The sequence below is a fragment of the Hylobates moloch genome, unplaced genomic scaffold, assembly GCF_009828535.3.
Source record: "Hylobates moloch isolate HMO894 unplaced genomic scaffold, HMol_V3 SCAFFOLD_6, whole genome shotgun sequence".
NCBI lineage: Eukaryota > Metazoa > Chordata > Mammalia > Primates > Hylobatidae > Hylobates > Hylobates moloch.
The window spans coordinates 53,693,656-53,719,123 of NW_026652281.1; the positions used below are offsets into that span (position 1 = coordinate 53,693,656).

The 25,468-nt window shown below is 34.9% G+C and overlaps 1 protein-coding gene across 3 annotated transcripts in view; it reads left to right on the forward strand.

Annotated features, from left to right (window-relative positions):
• KIAA0825 (KIAA0825 ortholog) overlaps positions 1-25,468 on the forward strand; it is a 481,693-nt gene that overhangs the window by 86,411 nt on the left and 369,814 nt on the right. For 2 of the 3 annotated variants that reach the window (XM_032156819.2, XM_058440712.1), the window contains 2 exons: positions 6,665-6,833; positions 9,846-11,604. In XM_032156819.2, coding sequence (XP_032012710.1) covers positions 6,665-6,833; positions 9,846-10,520 — 844 coding nt within the window. In that variant the 3' untranslated portion in view covers positions 10,521-11,604. Of the gene's footprint in view, positions 1-6,664; positions 6,834-9,845; positions 11,605-25,468 lie in introns of those variants that run through there. The other variant, XM_032156821.2, reaches the window with a different exon arrangement.

The window sequence follows — 25,468 nt, forward strand, 5'->3', positions numbered from 1 at the left end:
AGAGATTCAACTTCTTCCTGGTTTAGTCTTGGGAGGGTGTATTTGTCGAGGAATTTATCCATTTCTTCTAGATTTTCTAGTTTATTTGCATAGAGGTGTTTGTAGTATTCTCTGATGGTAGATTGTATTTCTGTGGGATCGGTGGTGATATCCCCTTTTTCATTTCTTATTGCATCTATTTGATGCTTCTCTCTTTTCTTCTTTATTAGTCTTGCTAGCGGTCCATCAATTTTGTTGATCTTTTCAAAAAACCAGCTCCTGGATTCATTAATTTTTTGAAGGGTTTTTTGTGTCTCTATTTCCTTCAGTTCTGCTCTGATTTTAGTTATTTCTAGCCTTCTGCTAGCTTTTGAATGTGTTTGCTCTTGCTTTTCTAGTTCTTTTAATTGTGATGTTAGGGTGTCAATTTTGGATCTTTCCTGCTTTCTCTTGTGGGCATTTAGTGCTATAAATTTCCCTCTACACACTGCTTTGAATGTGTCCCAGAGATTCTGGTAGGTTGTGTCTTTGTTCTCGTTGGTTTCAAAGAACATCTTTATTTCTGCCTTCATTTCATTATGTACCCAATAGTCATTCAGGAGCAGGTTGTTCAGTTTCCATGTAGTTGAGCGGTTTTGAGTGAGTTTCTTAATCCTGAGTTCTAGTTTGATTGCACTGTGGTCTGAGAGACAGTTTGTTATAATTTCTGTTCTTTTACATTTGCTGAGGAGAGCTTTACTTCCAACTATGTGGTCAATTTTGGAATAGGTGTGGTGTGGTGCTGAAAAAAATGCATATTCTGTTGACTTGGGGTGGAGAGTTCTGTAGATGTCTATTAGGTCCACTTTATATAGAGCTGAGTTCAATTCCTGGATATCCTTGTTAACTTTCTGTCTCGTTGATCTGTCTAATGCTGACAGTGGGGTGTTAAAATCTCCCATTATTATTGTGTGGGAGTTTAAGTCCCTTTGTAGGTCACTGAGGACTTGCTTTATGAATCTGGGTGCTCCTGTGTTGGGTGCATATATATTTAGGATAGTTAGCTCTTCTTGTTGAATTGATCCCTTTACCATTATGTAATGGCCTTCTTTGTCTCTTTTGATCTTTGTTGGTTCAAAGTCTATTTTATCAGAGACTAGGATTGCAACCCCTGCCTTTTTTTGTTTTCCAGTTGCTTGATAGATCTTCCTCCATCCCTTTATTTTGAGTCTATGTGTTTCTCTGCATGTGAGTTGGGTTTCCTGAATACAGCACACTGATGGGTCCTGACTCCTTATCCAGTTTGCCAGTCTGTGTCTTTTGATTGGAGCATTTAGCCCATTTACATTTAACGTTAATATTGTTATGTGTGAATCTGATCCTGTCATTATGATGTTAGTTGGTTATCTTGCTCATTAGTTGCTGTTGTTTCTTCCTAGCGTCGATGGTCTTTACAATTTGGCATGTTTTTGCAGTGGCTGGTACCGGTTGTTCCTTTCCATGTTTAGTGCTTCCTTCAGGAGCTCTTTTAGAGCAGGCCTGGTGGTGACAAAATCACTCAGCGTTTGCTTGTCTGTAAAGTATTTTATTTCTCCTTCGCTTATGAAGCTTAGTTTGGCGGGATAGCAAATTCTGGGTTGAAAATTCTTTTCTTTAAGAATGTTGAATATCGGCCCCCACTCTCTTCTGGCTTGTAGAGTTTCTGCTGAGAGATCAGCTGTTAGTCTGATGGGCTTCCTTTGTGGGTAACCCGACCTTTCTCTCTGGCTGCCCTTAACATTTTTTCCTTCATTTCAACTTTGGTGAATCTGACAATTATGTGTCTTGGAGTTGCCCTTCTCGAGGAGTATCTTTGTGGCGTTCTCTGTATTTCCTGAATCTGAATGCTGGCCTGCCTTGCTAGATTGGGGAAGTTCTCCTGGATAATATCTTGCAGAGTGTTTTCCAACTTGGTTCCATTCTCCCCATCATTTTCAGGTACACCAATCAGACGTAGGTTTGGTCTTTTCACATAGTCCCAAATTTCTTGGTGGCTTTGTTCATTTCTTTTTATTCTTTTTTCTCTAAACTTCCCTTCTCTCTTCATTTCATTCATTTCATCTTCCATCAGCGATACCCTTTCTTCCAGTTGATCGCATCTGCTACTGAGGCTTCTGCAATCTTCGCGTAGTTCTCGAGACTTGGCTTTCAGCTCCATCAGCTCCTTTAAGCCCTTCTCTCCATTGGTTATTCTAGTTATCCATTCTTCTAATATTTTTTCAAAGTTTTTAACTTCTTTGCTATTGTTTTGAATTTCCTCTCGTAGCTCAGAGTAGTTTGATCGTCTGAAGCCTTCTTCTCTCAACTCATCAAAGTCATCCTCCATCCAGCTTTGTTCCGTTGCTGGTGAGGAACTGCGTTCCTTTGGAGGAGGAGAGGTGCTCTGTTTTTTAGAGTTTCCAGTTTTTTTGCTCTGTTTTTTCCCCATCTTTGTGGTTTTATCTACTTTTTGTCTTTGATTATGGTGATGTACAGATGGGTTTTTGGTGTGGATGTCCTTTCTGTTTGTTAGTTTTCCTTCTACCAGACAGGACCCTCAGCTGCAGGTCTGTTGGAGTTTACTAGAGGTCCACTCCAGACCCTGTTTGGCTGGGTGTCAGCAGCGGTGGCTGCAGAACAGCAGATTTTTGTGAGACCACAAATTCAGCTGTCTGATAGTTCGTCTGAAAGTTTTGTCTCAGAGGAGTACCCGGTTGAATGAGGTGTCAGTCTGTCCCTACTGGGGGGGTGCCTCCCAGTTAGGCTGCTCAGGGGTGAGGGACCCACTTTAGGAGGCAGTCTGTCCGTTCTCAGATCTCCAGCTGCGTGCTGGGAGAACCACTACTCTCTTCAAAGCTGTCAGTCAGACAGGGACCTTTAAGTCTGTGGAGGTTCTTGCTGAGTTTTTGTTTGTCTGTGCCCTGCCCCCAGAGGTGGAGCCTACAGAGTCAGGCAGGCCTCCTTGAGCTGTGGTGGGCTCCACCCAGTTCGAGCTTCCTGGCTGCTTTGTTTACCTAAGCAAGCCTGGGCAATGGCGGGCGCCCCTCCCCCAGCCTCGCTGCCGCCTTGCAGCTTGATCTCAGACTGCTGTGCTAGCAATCAGCGAGACTCCGTGGGCACAGGACCCTCCAAGCCAGGTGCGGGACACAATCTCCTAGTGTGCCGTTTTCCAGGCCCGTTGGAAAAGCGCAGTATTGGGCTGGGACTGACCCGATATTCCAGGTGCCGTCTGTTTCCCCTTTCTTTGACTAGGAAAGGGAACTCCCTGACCCCTTGCGCTTCCCGAGTGAGGCAATGCCTCCCCCTGCTTCGGCTCGCGCACAGTGCGCTTCACCGACTGTCCTGCACCCACTGTTAGGCACTCCCTAGTGAGATGAAACCGGTACCTCAAGCAGAAATGCAGAAATCATCCGTCTTCTGTGTCGCTGGGGCTGGGAGCTGGAGACTGGAGCTGTTCCTATTCCTTTCAGTTTCTTATCCTATCTCCAACTGTACCAGTTGAATATTAATCAGCTCTTGGACTGCTATTGTTATTTAATGCAGTCTGTCCAATAGTAGGACATCTCAGCCTTTTTGGAAGTAAGATGGTACATATATACATACACACATACATCCATACATGCATGAATGAATGTAGTAGTGACCATAAAAATAAATTCATATTTCTTATTCTTCAAATAAATACAGTTTTAAAGTGAGGCAACAGTGAGGTTAGATGACAAGTACTGAATTCTGAGGGGTGAGGTGTCAGGGAATTTTAAGTACAGTGATTCTACTAATGTTCTTAAAGCAACATCCTTGCATATAATCTCCTCTTCTACAAGGAAAAACCTTTTTACACCTCCCACAGGCACTTTTAATGGCTCCCTCCTGTGTACTCCCTTAGCACATTGTACACACTCCTTATCAAGTCTTACTATGTTGTAGTTGTTTATTTACAGGTTTATCTCTTTCACTAGACAGAATTCCTTTAGGGACAGGACGACGTCTTACTCACATTGGGTTCCCTAGTATATATCACAATGCCTACCACATATTTAACATTCAGCTAATGTTTATCAAATATAATGCCTTCATTCAATAAGCAATTTTTACAGTCAGGGAATCTAGGAGTGAATGTTGAATGAGAAAATTACCATAGATATCTTTTTTTAAAAGCATACTCCATATTGCATTTTTAAAATGCTTTATAAATTATTATACACAGCCTCTCAGTAATGCATCCACTTGCACACATCATTAACTTAGCTAATTCAGAGTCATTATAATTAAAGCACATTGGGGTTCAAATTTATTAAGAAATGTTGAGACATATGAAAAGGCATAGAGTACTATGAGAAATACTCCTGTGCTCACCATCTAGTTTAAGAAATAAAACATTACTAGTATAGCTAAAGCTCTCTGTGTACCTCTCCCCAATTTCATCCCACCTCCATCCCCACTCTGCCAGAGGGTGCTGCTGATCATTCCAGTGCATTTCCTTACACTTTTACTACCTATGTTTATAATCCTGAATAATGTGTAGCATCTGAAAGATAACATTTGAAAATGTTACCTTTTAAATGGTGAAATTAAATTGTAATTTATTTTGACCTTGATTAAAGAAGATAAATTGTCAGATTACATACCAAACTGACATTTAGCATAAATTTAGAAAATATTTATTTTGTGTAACAATTGGGCAAGAAATATCTAGACTTCAGATGATTAAGTTTTTAGAACAACGTGTATAGGCATTGGTGAGTGGCAGACAACAAGATAGCCAACTAAAAACAAAATCAGGTGTAGATAATTAGTTCTGACATTTTATAATTTGTGACAAAATGATTTTAAAATAAAGTTTATCTGTCTCAGTTTGTATCAATGAGGGAGGTCCCCTGAAATGCAACCACTCAATCCCTTTGTCCGTGTTTGGACAAATTACTAAAATATCTAGCCCTCTAAAGGCTTTACCCTATTTATAAATTGTAGTTTTTGGCCTCTGCCCAGATTCGGATGTTAGAAATTAGCCTAAAATCTGAGTCCTCATTGAAACAGATTTAGGTAGACTAACTGCTGAGCCTTTCCAATTCACATTGCTGTACTCTATTAGGTTTCATTGAATGAGACACATGAGGATGCTATAATAAAAACCTTTGATAAAGAGTCCCTAGAGTCAAGGGGTATGCTTAGGGCATTGTGTTTCTCTGTCCATAGAAGTGCTTACGTAAGTTAAGAAAATACATGCCAATCTCTTGTCAGACATAGAAGTGGTATTCCTGAATATGGCTATCCCATCAGGAAATTGAGTGGCCTGTGGCCAGAGGAGGTATTGTTTTCCTTTTAAGTTCTTTGTGTTCATGAAAAGGCTCTTTGATTCTCAGAATGTATTTGTTTCAAGGTAATTTACTTTAAATTCACTCATGCTCAGAAGTCTCCTGAAAAGTTTTACTTAAACTTTTACAGTGTATGTTTTATAGGCAACCCACACCTGGATGAATTTCAAAGAGTCTTTCATATGACATCTATTTTAATAATGAGCACTTGGTTTCTAAAGCCTACCAGGTTCTATCATATGGAACCTTTAATTAATAGCAGTTACCTTTTCAAAACACTAACTTTACCTCTTGGTAACAAATCTTTCTTAATATGATTAAGAGACAAATGCGTAGCTGTCGGTTTTTGGTGAGGTGTTTCAGCTTCAAAGGAATTTGCCTGTTTGAAAGCTTTCTTGAAGTTTAGATATGCTGCCATCAGGTGGTAGTAATATGTCATATCCCTGTGGCTCTGCAGATGGCACTCTGCTAAAGGTCACCAGTTTACCCCACAAAGATTTATAATCATCAGTGCATATAATTGTATATGGAAATTAAAAAAATATAGTATATCTGTCATTTTATCAACAGGAAGGATACTTTGAATGGAAATTTTAAAACAGATACATATTGCAAGATTCTACTGGACATTTTTTCTCTGTTCTTGGTTTACTTTTTTGGTGAATGAAGCATTTTATTTTATGCCCTATAAATATTTAGAAAATAAGGAAAAGTAAAATTTAAAACTTACCTAATTACACCCACCCAAATATAATTACTATTAACCCTTTGCTTCATTTCCTTCCAGTCATTTTTTAAATGCAATTTTTAGTAATTTTTGTTTCTGTTTTTTGTAGTGGAGTTGGATGGCAGGAAAAGGTATTTGGCTGTAGTAACATTGTGTATATAGCTTGTATACTTTACAACTTTTAAAATTATAGGCTTTTTATAACTACTTCATGACTTCTTACTATTCCATTGATTGAAGTTTTTCATAATTTATATAGTCCTTCACCTCTTAGTAGATAATGTATATTTCAAATATTTACAGTGTTCAGTATTTTAGCTCTGCCTTTCATCCACTGCCTATCAAGAGGGCTATTATCGAATTGCATCTATGCTTGATTTTTGTTTCAACACAAAAGAATTTCTAGTTCATCTGAGTAGCTATTTTATATTTCCTCTATCACATTTTTTACTGCCAGAAAATTTGAACTCTCAGCTTTCAACTATGAATGTATAGTCTGTTTGTTATTATTTTCATAGCATATGAATGAATTTGTAAATTGTACAAAACCAGGTACCACATATGAAGATTTCAGGGCCTGTGATATTATGAAATGAAGCCAGTATCTATATCCTGCCAAAATAACTTTTTCTTCTCTTTTTTATAGCATAGAACATTGCATTAAAGAGATACAGTCCGAAATTAACAAACAGTGTCCAGGTGTGCAGCTGCAAACAACAACTGACTGCTTTGAATGGCTAACTAACTATAATTACAGTACATCTGAGTCATCTTTCATTTCCCATGGAGACTTGATAAAATTTCTCAAAACACTGGTAAAATGAATTTTTATTTTGTCATGGAGTGGGATGAGTAAACAGGGAATACAACTCATTCAATTTCTGTACGTAAATATTTATCTGAGTGACCATATTAGCCTGCCTTACATAGGGGTTTGTGTTTTTATGTTCCTATATCCCCAACATAATCCACTGAGCTATTTGTTTTAATTTTTAACTATGATTTTTATCAATAAAATAAAATTTTATATAAATGGAGATAAAATATTATGATTCCTGGGTGATTTGTGGTATGATATATATCATATCAATATCACAGAATGTATTGATGTGTATCACAGCCGTCTACCAGAAAAGTTCATGTTCATTATATTTTGTATCCTTTCACTATTCATGTTTTGTACGCTCTTTATTAAGCCTAATAAGATCCCCATGGATTGTGTCTATTAAGTGGCCTTGACTATTATTCCCTGCCTTCCTAACCTGCAGTCTAACCCAGTTCTTTTCAATCAAGGTAGCAATTTATGCAAGACCACCAAATGACGGAGAATTATGATGTTGGTCATTCTTGATATTGACCACCCTCTATGCTAGAGAAGTTTTTGTAACCTTCAATAAGAACAGTAATTTTATCACACTTGTTTCTCCAAGGCTAGCTAGCTTGCAAAAACAGATTCCCAGAGAAGCAGCACAATTGTTAGAACGCAGTATTACTATAGCTATGGTTTTAATTTAATTTAGGGGAAAAAAAAGGCACTGTTTTTGTCCAAATATCAAACATTGACTAAGGCAGATGTGGAAAATATCTGGAGGTTGTAGATGGCTTAGGATGACAGAATCAGATGAAAATAGTTTTTGCCTGTTGTTATTATTTCAGATGTCTCTTTAATTTTACAAAGTAATAAAAGGAAGAGAAAGGAAGACTGTGTGCCCTGAAGCCTTATTCTTTTAAGGAAAGCTCTCACCCATTATCTCCTGAAGGTGGATCCTTAAAGAATAAATATGGATATAGCTATTCCTTTAATTTCTATTAAGAGGCATGTGTATTGAATTTCATTAATACTGATGTAATAATGCTTTCTCATTTAATTAAAAGCAAAAGCTTTTAATTATCTTTTAATCTGTCACACATAAGTCATTCTCTATTCACTGCAGGGCAAAGGCCACCTTAGTTTTGCTCAAATTCATTAGACTGATAGACTTGTCCCAGTCCTAGGTTTTTTTACATAATTGATCATGTTATTTTAAGGAAGGAACCACATTATTAAAACAGATCCAGATTTAAATGACCTTATTATCAAGTTTCTACATGCTAAAAAATGTCAGTCCTGATGACATTTTTCATACATCTGTTTTTTTCATAGAAAATTTTTTGTTAATTTTCTAGTGATTTAAATAAGAAACAGAGGTCCTCATTATGGCAGATGTACTGAAGTTATTTTCAACATTTAAGCAATCATACTAAACATATGTTTTAAACCTCTGTAATCTATTATTCTTTGTTTGATCAAATATTTACAGTTATTTACTGACTTAAAAAAACCAAGGCAGAGGCACTAATATGACTCATTTGCTTTGTAGAATTTACAGTAATGCTGATATGTCCTATCTAAGGACATTTCTTTTCCAGAAGCATCAAAATAACTCAACAGCAGTAGAGGAGAGAGAAAGAAGCTACACAGAGGTCATGTGTACTTTGTGGCTCTCTGGAGTGTAGCAGAAAGAACGTGGATGAAGAGAAAGAAGCCAGGGATCCGTTCTTGGTTCTGTGCCTTACTGTAGGTGACTTTTGAAAAGTCACTGAATCATGCCTGATTTTAGAGTCCTTGTGTGTAAATTGGGTTTTTAAATACATATGCCAAAGAGTTATCATTATGAATAAACCAGGAAATGTTTGTATAAATACTTAAAAAACATTTCTTGGTATAATTATTGGGTATAATTATTTATTACAGATAGAACATTAGACATTGCAGTGCTTACAGTGAATGAGAGAAAATTCCTGGAATTTGTCTAGGAATTGTTCATCATTGTGAATCACACATAATGCCTTTGGTATCTTCGTCAATAAGAAATTGTAAAGCCAGCCTGATTTTATGCCACTTGGACCTTGCTTTCATTTCTCTTGTAATCAGCTTGTTTCTACCTAGAGAATATAAACTAATTTCAGTATTAGCTAAAATAGACATAATTAGGAAAGTCAGCATGGAAGGAGAATGTGTGTGTCTAATTCAAAGCCCAAGAAAAAAGTAAATTTTTTGTCCCTTTCTATTCATAATTATATCCACCATTGTTTTCTGCCAGCACAGAAAGTATAAAGGAATAATTTCATATCATCTTTTGGGGAGTAATTCTGAGAGTATCTTTTTCTCATTTTGGGTTATTTCTTTGGAGAGAATTGAAATATTCTCAGATTAATTTTCAAAGTAAAATCTTTCTTAACACAGTTCTCAAAAAGGAATTTAAATGAAAGTTAAAATCTTTCAATATATTAAAATTTACTTCTCAGAAAGGTATATCTTAGTAACCCCTAAGCACATACTATATTTAAATATCTATATTCTAGAATGATTTTAAAGCATTGTATTATATGTTCATTTGGGGTTTTATAATAATAAGTGTACTCATTCAAGCATGAAAATTGTCTACCAGGAATTAGGGGCGTGATCTTGAATCTATTTTGTATTAGGAATACATTTCAATAAATATTTTACTATAGATTTGTATTTAGAATTTTTAAGCCACAGTTTTTATACAGCTCAGGGTATATTGGGTGGATAACAATGAGGGCTAAAAACTATATGTCTAGAAATCTAATTGAAAAGATAATCAGCTAGGTTTGAAATGAACAATTCAAAGTTTAGTAGACCATAAAAGCTAACATTCTAAAACGTCTGAATTGATTAAATTTCAAATGCAAAAAAATAAAATCTTGAGGAACTTTAAAGTATTGATTTCAACCTGAAATTATTATGAAATTGTATATGACTATAGAAATCATTTTTTCTATTGCACTTAATCACATTTCTAATGTTATAATTTCATTAGCAACATTTGTTGAAGAATGAACAAAATCAAGAAGAAATGACATTGGATTTACTTTGGGACCTCTCCTGCCACAGCAGCGTTTCATTCCCATCAACTCTAAGTGGAACACCGTTCCATTTCCTCTCTAGGACGTCTCTTCATTCTGTTGAAGATAATTCTTCTATGGATGTCAAGTCTATATGGGAAGATATAAGACTGCATCTTCGACGCTTCTTAGTGAGCAAATTACAAAGCCATAATGAAATAAACAATTCACAGCAAAAAATTTTATTGAAAAAGCAGTGCTTACAACAACTCTTGTTTCTTTATCCAGAATCAGAAGTTATAATCAAATACCAAAACATACAGAATAAACTGTTGGCTAATCTTCTGCGGAACTGCTTTCCTTCTTACAACAGAGATTCAAATTTAGATGTAATAGTTCATGGATATCAAAGTACAATGCTTAAATTATACTCAATAATAAAAGAGGATTTTAAGACACTATGTGAAATTTTAGCTCCATCCTCAATGGTGAAATTCATTAAAGAAACTTACCTGGATACTGTTACAGAAGAAATGGCAAAATTTCTTGAAAATTTTTGTGAGCTGCAGTTCAGAGAAAATGCTGTTCGTGTGGTTAAAACAAGCAAGAGCTCCAGCAAGCATAGAGGAGCAGTGCATGCTTTGGGTTAGTGACATTTAAAATTTTTGTTTGGTTTAACTTAAGTCTTTTAATATGTTTAATTTTCTAAGGTGTTTTCTATTTGGTTAAATCTCACTGCAAACTTGAAAATTAGAAAATGAATGTAATGAAATTTTGCAGTATACATTTCTCTTATGCATTTTTTTCTATAATTGTAGTTATAAAAGTATTTTCTTTCTTATTAAATTGTTAAAGATATTGGAAATATAAGCCAAAAATACTTCAAATAAGAGTTTAATTTCTCTTGATTGCATATGACAAACAGTATTTGTGAAACTGTGTGTATACACACATATATATATAACTGAGTATATATGCTTATACACATATAAGCTCGTTTATCTGTTTATTAAATATACACATATATATAAGCACATATACTCAGTTATATATATGTACATTTAGTTATATACATAACAGAAAAGTATGATTTTTTAATCCATTGTATCTTCCAAAGCCAAAGCATTATTAGGTAAAAAGAATTATTAAAAATTTGTTGAAATTTGCAGTAAAATTGGAAATTTAAAAGTTGTAATATTTTACTCAGTCAATTCTAATAATGAGCAACTATGAAATACTATAATTATAAAATTCTGTATTGTAATTGATTAGGAAGGTATAACATTTTACTATAGCTATTTTTTGAAGTTTCTCTACTATTTTTTCTATAAGGATGTATACAAATAAAAGATGATTTGAAAATTTCTATTTGATTCATAAGATAAAGGGAAAAAGGAAAGAAGTTATTGTGATATAATATACTTTTCTTGTTGTGGTTGTAATTTCCTACCAGTGGAGAAAAATCAGGGTAAAAATAGGATTATTTCTAAAATTATCATTAGTTATTCTTTTATATAAAATCTGAGGTGTATTTCTGAATAAGTTCATAAACTATATGGCTTAAGTATTTGAAAATTATTATTTGGTGAATTATTATGGATCTTGGAATTTATGATCATCTTTTTAAAATTCCTATAGCTCACTATACTTGTGTGTATCTTCATTAATAAAATTTCAGTTGACCAAATTAATGTGATATATGAATTTTCAAATTGTTTAATATTTTGTCTTAAAATTTTAATTTTCCTCCAGAAGCTGTATCACATTGCAGAAGAGAGATGCATCTGCCAAATTTGGTTGTGGCAAAATACAAAGTCAGTTAATTTAGAAACATTATTATTTTGCTCAAAGCAAATAGATGTTTATTTTAATTGTTAACACATAAATGTTTAAATGCATTTCATTAGTGTACTTGTTTTCTAAAATTTTTATATTCTCTGAAAAAAAAATCCTGCTTACTTGTAAAGTCTTTTCAATACGAAAGTTTTATATGTGCTAAATATAGTTTATAACAGAAGAAAAGATCCATATGGTTCAAAATGTGTGTAAGTTGCTATGGAGTCTTTAGGGTTGATATTGAAGTGTTTTCTCATTCATGAGAGAAAACTATGTGTGTCCTCTTTAACACCAGAATTTGAAGCATTTTCCACAAGTGTAGGTGCATAGAATCTTTCCCAAGCTCCTTTATCTGAACTTTGGTATAAAACAATTGAGCACTTTCCATATGCCAAACACTGCGCTAATGACAACCCATTCCTATTATCCCAATTTCATGAACACAGAAAGAAACTTAGAAAGATTAACTTGCCCTGATCATGTTGTATGAAATCAGGATTGATACTTAGAAGTCATATGCAGATCTTTCTATTTCTGGGACCCATGTTCTCAAGCACCATGCTATTGGGCTTTGTCTTACAAGTGTAGAATTAAATGATCTGTCACCTATAAAAGAAATTTCAAACAGCACTGTTCAAGTGGGCTGTCTGCAAATAAATTCAATTCAGCTTTATTGACCACCTACCATAAGAAAGGCATTTAGCAACTACCATGTTCTGTGCTAGACACAGTAAGGGGAAGAAAACTAAATAAGTCACTACTGCTACTGCCATATGAGAACTGCTAAACTAACTCAACAGATAAGCCATGTTGTTCACTAATATTTGACCCAATGATCATGTTTTGTTTATTAAGGAAATACATCTTTGAGATGAGCAACAATGGCTCGAATGGGTTGTATTATATTATCTTTAATCTATGTCTGTATCTTTATGTTCACGAAATCTTTGTTATTTTACCTGAAATTATAGAAAGGACAATCCTTAATTAACAACAACATTTATTGGCTCAGACATTGATGTGCATTATCTCATTTAATCCTTCTACCAAACAAGGTAGATACCATTATTTATTATCTCCATTTTACAGTGAGGAAACTAAGACATAGAGATGTTAAGTAATTTGCTCTAGGACATAGAGTGAAGCCAGGATTCAAACTCATTATCTGTCTGACTCAGAGCCCTTCCTGTATTACCATAATCTACTGACAGAAAAATAGGATATTTTTTAATTTAGAAACATTTCTCTGAATCCTCTGTATACTTCTTCAACTTTAGTATAGTCATTGTTTTCTTCTTCTCCAAACTATTTAAATAATTTAAAATAAATTTAATTTATTTAGATTTAAATAATCCTAGTTTAAATGTATATGATTTAAATGATTATAATTTCTATTTAGTGACTTTAAGCAGGCTTTGTATGTATACTGTAGTCTTACCTTTCCATGCTTATACCTTAATGAGCTAAGGCAGTTTGGACCTATTCAATCTTTAGTTGCTTCTGATTTTGTACTTAGATTGAGGATTGGTTGTTCTTCCCTGAATGGCCTGTAAATTTTCCATCCATTCATCTATCATCTATCTATCTGTCTGTCTGTCTAATTTGATTACTTATTATTATGTATAAGACTACAAGGCTTTACATATGTGGGTTCACTTAACCTTCTGAACAGCTTATTGTATTATTTATACTTTATATATGAGAATACTGAAATTCAGAGAGGCAAATATTTTCAAAGTCCACACAGATAGTAAGCCAAAGAAAGAAGATTTCTCTGTTTGCAATTTGGTGTATTAGCTTGATATGCCACTAAACTCTGTGTCAAAAGCTGTGCAAAACAGTATGATAGTTAGCATTAAAAATAATTTACCACTTTCACTTTTTTTGTTTTTTTTGAGTTGGTGTTTTGCTCTTGTTGCCCAGGCTAGAGTGCAATGGTGCGATCTCGGCTCACTGCAACCTCCGCCTCCTGGGTTCAAGCAATTCTCCTGCCTCAGGCCTCCCAAGTAGCTGGGATTACAGGCATGCACTACCATGTGCGGTTAATTTTGTATTTTTAGTAGAGATGGTGTTTCGCCATGTTGGTCAGGCTGGTCTCCAACTCCTGACCTCAGGTGATCCACCCGCCTTGGCCCCCCAAAGTGCTGGGGTTGCAGGTGTGAGCCACTGTGCCCGGCCACATTTTCTTTTTTAATGGTTACATTATTTCTGTCTTCTACGCTGATTCAATGTTTTGCTTTTCTTTTTTATTGATAATGATTGAGAACTCAGTTATGATTTGCTAGTGTTATTAACTCAGACACTCACTAGGGGTAGTTTTTATGATGCTCTTCTATGCTATGTTATGCTATGCTGTGCTATGTTATTCTACCAGTTGGCCTTTCGGATGATTGTATTCACCTGGGCACCCCACAGTGCATTCTGTCTGCCACTAATTCAGGTTTTCCAGTACATAATATTTAAAATACGGTGACAATCTCTCTAGCCATTTTTCTATGATAAGGTACCAGACAGACAATTTTATTTACATATAAGCTTGTCATTAGACTTAATCCACATCTTGGTATTGTATGGTAACTTTTTTTCTCCTTTATATTCAGTTTTGAATGTTTTGTTTCTTAGAGAGCATGTGCTGCTTTAATATTACAATACATTTAGAAGTGTAACGCTTCTATGTTTTGTTATTTGAAAAAAAGATGAAATAATATTAACATAAATATTACAGAATCTTTTTGATTTGATAATCTTTTATAGAAGAGAACAATATTATTCTTACAGCTACTCTTACAAAGTTTCCAGAGTGATTTACAAAGCAACACTTTCTCAATAACCGATTTTGTTCATCTGTATTCTTATAGTTTCTCTAAATTTTTTTTTTTTTTTTTTTTTTTTTTTTGAGACAGAGTCTCCCTCTGTTGCTCAGGCTGGAGTGCAATGGCGCAATCTTGGCTCACTGCAACCTCCGCCTCCTAGGTTCAAGCGATTCTCTTGCCTCAGTCTCCCAAGTAGCTGGGATTACAGGCGCCTGCCACCATGCCCAGCTACTTTTTGTATTTTTAGTAGAGATGGGATTTCACCATTCTGGCCAAGGTGGTCTCAAACTCCAGACCTCAGGCGATCCACCCGCCTTGGCCTCCCAAAGTGCTGGGATTACAGGCGTGAGCCACCACACCCAGCTAGTTTCTCTAATATTAGGAAAATTATTATTTCATAAAGGTTTATGCTACAATATTTTTTTCATTTAGCTTATAAGGCTTTAAAGTCAAAATAGCTTTCAAAAAGCTAGAAATTTGCAATTAGCATTTTGATTATAACCTAATTTGGAATTATCTGGAAAGTCAGATCCATATATACAATTGTACACATATCATCTACGTTTCAGGAGCACCAGTGCCATTCTTATATTGTAACATTTTACTATATTTATATTTGGACTAGTTATGTGATCAAATTAATTTTACTTTTAAAATTGTATTTCCTTTGGATTTAAGTAAATGCTACATTTCTCAGTGTTCAAAAAAGAAAGGATTATTTATATATAGTAAATTTCGGTTAAATAAATCCTCTGTATTTTAATATGAAAAGATAGAATTAGGAGATTTAAATTCTAGGATAAACTCCATGGCCCCCATATATCCTATCTTTAATTTTTCTTGAGGTTGTTGTTAGCTTGAAAAAGGAAGACTTAAGAGAATATGATAAACACCTTTGAATATTTGAAAGATTCCTAAAATCTGCAGTGGATGGAAGGTTGACCTGAATCACCTCTAAGCCACCTTTTTTTTTTCATAGTCCCTTGTTCTTTTGTTTAAGGAAGATTGGGGATGAGGGAAATGAATCCCTCAAGGAATGAAAAGATCCTTCAAGATAACGAAGGCCCTCAAACCAAAGAGAAGATAGACTTCTTGACTAGGGAGACACAAGATCACTATTAGAAAGTAGGCCAGTCAAAAGCCACTCAGTTCTCTCTTCTACTCAAGTAGCTCTGACCATTTGAATGATGATATTACGAAAGATGAAAAAAGTATACTGAAGCCAACTCTGAAAAGTTGGATATTGTCCGTATTTTATAGATACAGAATCTGTGGTTTGGACAAGTTAAGTAGCTCTCCCAAAGTCCTGGTGATTACAGTGACTTACTGTGTCTTGCTGAATGAAATCATTTGTAAGATCAAGAGTCCTTCAATAATTTGAAGAGTAATTCTCATTTTTTTAGATCCCAATTTTTCTGTTGGACTTTCTGAAATCATAGCATACATTTATTTTCCTACATATAAAATTAACTTTGAATTTTGAAACTATAATAGAGTACAAATCCACATCACTTTTTTCTATTTGGAAAGATTTACAAAGAAAAAAATCCAAGACTTTGCATACTAATACATGAAAAGAAAAAATATTACCATTAATTTTAACTTAATATTTTAAAAAGTATCTAAATGAAGAATGTCATTTTCTTCCTAAAGATGCCAGTAACCTGGTTACATATACTATTTTTACCAGAGTTAAGCTAAAAGTAACTAAGTTGAGCTGATTATTACCAAGTTTGAGATCCTTTTTACTATTAATTAATTAATAACAATAGCATTAGCTAGCATTATGGTTGCAAGATGCTTCCATGTTTTTTATTTATTTGACTTATCTTTGCTATACCACCACTCAAAAATTAGACAATGCAGCAATTCCAGTTCTTGTTTTGTGGGTGAAAAAATGAAAGCATTTTGGCTTGTTGACAAATCAAGTTAGCTGCAAAATTAAGATTAGACAAGAAGCATCTTCCCACTATACCTCCATTCCACCTAAGATAAACAAAAAGTCTGACATTAGAAATTTTTTCTAAGGAAGTTCTTTTTTTTTTTTCAATTCTTACTACTAAAGGTAGGAATTTTCTCTGAAAATTATTTATTAAATTAAAAATCATGAGAAAAATGACTGGATATTTATGGGTATAAGGGGAGGGTGTATTTTATGTGCTTGGGTAGATGTGTGGTAGTATATGTATGTGTACATATCTTTATCTAAAACCTTTTTTCCTGCTGCATGGACTCTATTTTCTGACCTAATTATTCTGCATTAAATGTTCTGAGGCCTCTGAATCATTGTTCTAAAGACAGAAGGGCAACAAAAATGGAAAGTATATTGGGTAAGAGAGAAAATGTATGCAATTTAATTTTAGCATATTTTTCTTCCATACAGGAAGAATTAGCAAACACCAAACTGCACTGTTATCCACTTCTCCCTTCTTAGAACACACTTGTCTTCTTCCTAAGGTTGGAAAGAATATTTCACTTGCTATATCCTCTAATTCTGACATTCAGATACTAATGATGAAAGTTAAAAATAAGATTCTGTTTTGGTTTTCAGGAAAGGTCATAGGTCAGTTTAAGATTTATATACCATCTTAGCCATTTAGTAACATTTTTTGATACTGAAAAACTTTTTAGATTAAAATGCTGAGGTTTTAAAAAATCTCATTTTTTGACTTAGAAAAATAAATTTGTCTGTTTAAAAATATAGGTAACATTTTAAGATCCAAATGAAAATTATTGAAAAAAGTCACTGAAAAGAAGTTTAGAATAAAACTATACTAAAAGTGAACAAACCTATCTTGCAGCTATTCAATATTGAGCAAACATGTGGACATATATACATGAGATTGTTGTCAGAAATTTATGTTCTGTAGAAAGTAAGTTTCTACAGCGTACAGAGTGCTAAGTCACTCTCTAACCTTCCTAAAACTTTGCCAGCTTCTGCTTTACCCTCTTAAAATCATCTAAATTATTCCATTTATTTATTTATTTATTTATAAGATGGAGTCTTGCTCTGTCGCTCAGGCTGGAGTACAGTGATGCGATCTCGGCTCACTGCAAACTTCGCCTCCCAGGTAAAAGCGATTCTCCTGTCTCAGCCTCCCAGTAGCTGGGACTACAGGCTCCTGCCACCATGCCCGGCTAGTATTTTGTACTTTTAGTAGAGATAGGTTTTCACCATGTTGGCAGGCTGGTCTCAAACTCCTGACCTCAGATGATCCGGCCACCTCAGCCTCCCAAAGTTCTGGGATTACTCATGAGCCACCACACTCTACCTTTTTTTTTTTTTTTTTTTAAGACAGGATCTTGCTATGTTGCCCAAGCTGGTCTTGAATGCCTGGGCTCAAGCAGTCCTCTTGCCTTGGCCTCCCAAAGTGCTAAGATTACAGGCATGAGGCACTGCGCCTGGCCCCATATCTTAACTTATGAAAATAATAATGTGAATGCTTAGTTCTGTTGTTTTATATTAAAATGTTTATAAGCAATTCATCCCTAAATTTTTGCTTAATATATAGTCATTTTTCCAATGGGCTATTATAAATGTTGAATATTATTTAACATGTCATTTCTCAGGTTCTTAGAAAAAGTGATATATGACTTCTAGTTATTAGTACCCAACTTTTTTTCATAAATGTTCAAGAAGAAAAGTTTAATAAACAAACATTAGTAAGATTTCTTTAAATATGTACTCTTTTTAACTGAAGACTGAGAATTTTAATGTCTGTTCCTATACCACAACATTCTTTCTTGTGAAAATCATCTTTGAAGATGTACATTATGATAGAATATTTTTCATTGTAATTATGTATGTATAAGTATGAAAATTTTCTACCATCAGCATCACATTTATAAAGTCAAATATTTTTTATTTTTTTTATTTTTTTTTTTGAGACAGAATTTTGCTCTTGTTGCCCAGGCTGGAGTGCAGTGGTGCGATCTCAGCTCACTGCAACTTCCGCCTCCTGGGTTCAAGCAATTCTCCTGCGTCAGCCTCCTGAGTAGCTGGGATTACAGGCACCTGCCACCATGCCCGGCTAATTTTTTGTAGTTTTAGTAGAGACAGGGTTTCACCATGTTGGACAGGCTGGTCTCAAACTGCTGACCCCAGGTGATCTACCTGCCTTGGCCTCCCAAAGTGTGGGGATTACAGGCATGAGCCACTGTGCCTGGCCAAGTCAAATATTTTGTACAAAACAAATCTGCCCCAAAATCATTGTCATTTAACATCTTCACTGTTTTGTTTTGTTTTGTTTTGTTTTGTTTTGTTTTGTTTTGTTTTGTTTTGTTTTGTGTTTTGTTTTGTTTTGTTTTGTTTTGTTTTGTTTTGTTTTGTTTTGTGACAGAGTCTCACTTTTGTTGCCTGGACTGGAGTGTGCAATGGCACAATCTCAGCTCACCGCAACCTCAGCCTCCCAGGTTCAAGCAATTCTCCTGCCTCAGCCTCCCTAGTAACTGGGATTATAGGCATGTGCCACCATGTCCAGTTAATTTTGTATTTTTAGTAGAGAAGAGGTTTCCCCATGTTGGTCAGGCTGGTCTCGAACTCCCAACCTCAGGTGATCCACCCTCCTTGGCCTCTCAAAGTACTGGGATTACAGGCATGAGCCACCACGCCTGGCCCATCTTCACCTATTTGTTTTTGCCTTAGAGGACGTCTTAGTCCATTCAGGCTGCTGTAACAAAAATACCATAGTCAGGGATGAGGAGGGGTTCGGGGAATATAACAACAAACATTTATTTCTCACAGTATGGAGGCCGACAAGTTCAAGATCAAGGCACCGGTAGAATTAAAGTCTGGTGAATGCTTACCTTTTGGCTCATAAAGGCAGTCTTCTCTCTGTGTCCTTGTGATAGAAGGGGCAAGGGAGTTCTCTGTGATCTCTTTTTTAAGGACACTAATCCCATTCATGAGGGCTCTGCTCCCATCACCTATCCCTCCCAAAGCCCTACCTCCAAATGCCACTACCTTGGGGCTTAGGATTTTAACATAAGAATTTTGGAGGGACACAAACATTCAGTCCACAACAGGGGAAATCTGTGTCTTTTACACTTAGAACTATTAAAATTCTTTGTCTGAAATTACATTTTTTGAATATGAACTGATTTCTCTGCACAGACATTTATACAGGAGAAACTGCTGGCAGCTTTAAGAGTTAAACCAATCATTCCTCTGCCTGCCACACTTGAAAATCAGAAAATAATCCTTAGCTTTGAGTAAAATGTTATGGATTTCTAGTCAGAAATTATTTTGCTTCTATCATTTTTAAAATTGTATTTCTATTCCTCTGTTTATACATACATTTTTAATTTGCTTCTAATCTTACCAAAACACTCATAAGAATAGTGATGATTGGGCTATCTAAATGGAGATCTAAAATTGCACATGTAAGGAAATAAAAAGTTATTTAAAATGACATAGAGTAAGTAGGTATGTTGTTGTCTCAATCAAAAACAAAACCTATCAATGTTTGCTTTCACAACTCCTTTTCAACACTGAATAAAGACAGGAAACCCTTGTCTATTATTTAGAAACGTATAGTTTACCCTATTTCTAGTTTAGTCTCTTTTGTAACAGGACAATAAGAAGTACCCAAGTTAGCAGGTAAGTGCAAGTCAGATTTAAGACTCTAATATGGCCTTTGAAATTACGATGCCAGTGAAATAAAAAAGACTAAGTAATATGAAGTTTTGATATTTAGAATTCTATAACGTGGTCTTACTGAGCTCATCTAGAATAAATGGCTTTATACTGTTTGTCCTTCAAGGTAGAAATTAAGTTAAAATTTTAGTGTTAGCATTTTCACTGGCAAAAGGCACAACATAGTGTAATTATTGGAGTGGACAATAATCTATTCTGAAAAGAAGAGAAATTGCCTCCAAATTTTATGATGATCGTTGTCAGAGAAAGCTATATTGTTAAATTGTTTTCTAGTGCCCTCATACACCTTTTTTCCCAAACCGTACTGAAATCAATTATAATCATTGTTAACATTCTTTTTGTAGTGCAATAAAACAGTAATCCTTCAGCTATCTGAAGAGGATGTACTTTTAATGGGCATTTTTCTTATAGTTTTTCTTAGTCATGATCACAAAAGCCATGAAGTTCCCAGTTATGATATATGGTTCTAGTTAATGGAGGCTGGACCCTGAAGAGAAATAGGAAAATGCAGCAATCACAGCCTCTTTAAGATTTAATAGCTAAAATGTAATGTGGAATAAGTATGTAAAAATGAGACAAATCTTTGCTTGAACTTATGGACAAGCTATTACTGCACAGATTTGGTTGAAGCTTTACCTCCAGTTACTTTCTCCAAAGAGACATGTGTTGTCTTTATTGAGTTTAAGCAGTTAGTCTTAATATCATTATTTGATTAAACATATGCAAATTTTGGAAGCCTTCTACGTTTATGGACAAGTGATCCTCTCAGGCTTTGCCTTATTTCTGTGACTCAGAGACAACAAAATATAAATTCTGAGTCTTTTCTATTTTTATGAAACCTATTTGTAGGGATTTGAGTTACAGAAAAATACATACTTTCTTTACATTTATGACTATAACTAACAACAGGGCTACTAAATAGGAAATTTAGTGAAGGTCACTCAGCCATGAACCAATGTGAGTTTGCTTTTAATATTTTATTAAATTTTATTCATGTGCCAAGGTTGCTAGGACATAAAAAGGGAACCAGAAATCAGACAGTTGTTTAAAAACATTAAACGCCCTGATAAGGTTTGCATCCTTGTGGTTTTCTCTGCTGCCCTGATAGTTCTTTAAGGTTCTGTCATTTTCAATCAACAGAGAGTACATGTGATCAGTATATCTGATAAACTTGTCAATGCCTCTTTAAAGCAGGATTCCCCGACCTATTCAAGTCAGACCCCCCTGCTTCATTTCAAGTATCATCTTGATAAGACAGAGCTATGTCACAGGCAGCTGTGTATAGCCAGCTCTGTCTACAACTAATTTGTGCAGGAAAAAATTAAATCAGGAGGTAAATTATTTCATGATTGCTCATTCCCAACAGAGTTGGGCATCATTCTGAAGAAAATATCAAATAATTGGTTTCAGGCCATGTCAGACACATGCAATTCCCTTCTCTAATGGCTGTGTGTGGTAGCACCAGGCCTCAGGGGTCAGCAAGGAACTGGAAATAGCTTAGTGCCAGGCTCGGCAATAGAGAGACAGAGCACATAGGAAATGAAGTGGCAATAAGTGCAATCCATAGGGGAAATGTGCTTCACTTGGAGTTTAATATATCGGTTCAGAATCTGGCAGGAAGCCATGCAACAATTGTTTACCTTTTTGTCAGCATCTGCATCTGTTCTGTTTTGTAAACAGCACTTAACTCTCAGCCGGTAAATGCTGGAATCAATAACAACTGTTAAGGGATTTCCTTACTCCCCCTCCCCTTTTTTCATATTCTAAAACAAATGCACACTACAAACAATGTTTGCCTTAGATTAACAAGGAACAGACATTAACAGGGTCAAAGGGATTTGGTTGGGAACATTTTATAGCTTCTTGGGTGTACAGTAATTATATCTGTGTGATTTGAATGTATTTTGTAACCTATCCAAATTAAACTGTTAAAAAAATGCTAGCAAGCAGTAATGAAGATGATTTTTTATAATTATCTTAAGTACTGTGTATAGAAAACTCCTGGCACAGTTTGTAATAATTTAGTTCTGTGCAATATTGTGTATTACAGCTGCTATGCTGAAATATTAAGTTGCCTTTTGCAGTTTTAGGAAATTAGTGATTATATCCAGCAGTACTAATTATTTTAAACATACAGTGAGTAAAAAAAAAAAAAAAAAATTACATACCACAGTGAGACATAAAAAAGGATTGATCTGTGACTAGTGCCTATAAAACTAAGGATATCATTAGTAAATGGAAAAGAAAAAATAACACTACTTTTAAGTTCACTGTCTTCAAGACAGACTGACTAGATGAATGCTGTCATAAATACAGCATTATTACAATAGTTATTGGACATCACTTAAAAGTGAATATCACTAAGATCAGAGGAGCACATTATTGCTAGTGGGATTTATGGATGCATCTCTTCATGCTCTACTTTGGAAATTTACTTCAAAATTTCCACATATACAATTGCTAAGTTGTCTTGTTTTTACTTTGTTAAACTACTTCATATCTGATTTAACCTAACCATAATTCTGTGTTCAGAACTTTGCTTTCTTCTGCTTTTCCTTCTATAGTGAGCATTAGATCTTAGGCTTTTCCTTTTTTTTTTTTTTCTCAGAAGTATGATTTCTTTGAACTTTTCATTGGATTGCCATAAACCACAAATAAAATTTGAGAATTATTTGACTGGGTCACTGAGTCAAGATTTGCATTCTTTTGTCTTTATTTTATATGTCAAAGTGTTTGGTGTGAATTTTTCAATTTTCTTAACCATCATTTTGCTAATTCACCTCTTTAACTTATCTTGGCCAAGACATTTTTGATAGCCTGTCAGGTTTTTTTTTTTTTTTTGCGGGGGGGTACAGGGGGACGGTGTCTTGCTCTGTCGCCAGGCTGGAGTGCAATGGCGCAATCTCAGCTTGCTGCAGCCTCTGCCTCCTGGGTTCAAGGGATTCATTCTCCTGGCCTCAGCCTCCTGAGTAGCTGGGACTACAGGTGTGCACCACTAAGCCTGGCTAATTTTTTGTATTTTAGTAGTGATGGGATTTCACTATGTTGACCAAGATGGTTTCGGTCTCCTGACCTCGTGATCTGCTTGCCTTGGCCTTCCAAATTGCTGGGATCACAGGCGTGAGCCACCGTGCTCGGCCATTCTGTCAGTTTTTAATAAAATGTATTTAATTAGAAATAAGAATTTGAGAATTTGGATAATATCTTTCTTACTCCTATTGAGACTAGAGAATACTTTGGCTTCATTTTCTTGACTATTCATAATACTCTTTTTTTGGTATTTTGTTGTGTATGATATTAGTTACTATATGATAATATAATGCAATTACGAGTTCTATGCACATGTAAATTCATTGTTGTCACCTCAAGTGTCTAGATTTTGGTGCTTTCATCATCATCATGAGAATTACAATCCATGTTTCATAAATTTGTACTGAAACTGGCTTATTCCAATGAAGTGCGGCGTGTTTTCAGGCTTAGAAACTAGACCAGAACTGCCTTTTATAAGTATATTCTATCCAAAGATAGAGAACCTACTTTATTAATCCATTCCATTATGACATTTACATGATTCAGCAAAAATGAAATAACATTTAAAACAATTATATGCCCCAATTTGTAAATATATATTTTTTTAAAAGTATATTTAATAGTTTTGTCTCCAGTTCAGAACCTGCCATTGAAAACCATGGACAAAATTCAGAAGCCAACTTTCACCTTTTGTAATCACTTCCTTTATTGAGGGAAAAATGATCACACATTACCAGACTCTCTACAAATTTAAATAATGTAAAAGTGAAAAACTTCCATATTCACTTCCATAGTTTGTGCTTTGCCTCTTCAATAGGAATTAATATCTCACTTTTGTCATCTCATGTTAAATATTCTAAATCATATGCTAATCATTTAGTATGCAAGTTTAAAACTGTTCAATGATGGAAATTTTCTTACCATAGGTCAAAGTGTTCAAAGTTTTATAGTTCTTAAAATAATCAAAGTAGCTAACCTGCATTTATGTTAGCATTAAAGTTAACTATCTCCAACAGTGCTTGAAAAATTGTAGTGGTTAACACAGTATATCCTGATAGACTATGTAAGGCATTCATGGGGGATGGGTAGTACCTATTGATCATTGTCTAATTTTAAAAAATTGATTGTGAAAGGTAGCCCTTTGTTGTATTAGGTGAAGGCAATAACCATTATTCCCTAAGCAAAGGAAAAATTAAGTACTAATTAGCAATTGTGAAGTGTGCAATAGTAATTAGAATATAAGGAGTATTTTCCCACTGGTAGCAAATGCTACCTGGGGACAACAGTCAATAGATTGATTGCTGATAGCTAAACGTATTTTTCAAACCCAAGGAAGTAATATTAGCTCAGGACTTTCAGTTTATGAGACTGACATGCTGTCAGCTGTGCTAAGAGGACAGAACCTCCAAAAAGTAATATTAAATGTTATGAGGTCGAATGACTCAACATTATAGCAGTGTCTGTTTTGAAATCTTGTAATAAAATTAGAATTTTCTGGTAAATTATTTTAGGATTTATCCCATGCAATTATTATATATCTTTATCATTAATTTGACCTTTTTCTTTAAGAACTTGAAATCTCTATTCAGTTAGTTTTATTTCCTTGTTTTTTATTTAAGGCAAATCTTTGAAAAAAAGACAGACATCTTTATACTAATTATAAAAGAATCTGAATGTAATTAGCTTTCATAGTCATCAAATGAGTGTTGCTTAGTTATCTATGTTTTCACCATTTGAATCATCTAATCTTTATTGGTGATATAGGGGGGCTGACATATTTTATGCTCTTAGTTATGCCATAACTTTGTTTTAATCTTGAAAATTGGCCTTTCAGATATTTTAGGTTAATATCCCCATGAAATAAAGGGATGAAGACTTATGAGATTAACTTTTTTTTTTTTTTTTTAAAGACAGAGTCTCACTGTGCCACCCAGGCTGGAGTGCAGTGGTGTCATCTTGGCTCACTGCAGCCTCTGCCTTCTGGGTTCAAGCAATTCCCATGCCTCAGCCTCCCCAGTAGCTAGGACTACAGGCACATACCACCAAGCCTGGCTAATTTTATTGTATTTGTAGTAGAGATAGGGTTTCACTGTGTTGGCTAGGCTGATCTGAACTCTTGACCTCAAGTGATCTACCCACCTCAGCCTCCCAAAGTCCTGGGATTACAGGTGTGAGCCTCCGTGCCTGGCCTGAGATTAATTTTTTAAAATATCATGATCATAGGTGAACTGGGCACTGTGGCTCATGCCTGTAATCCCAGTAC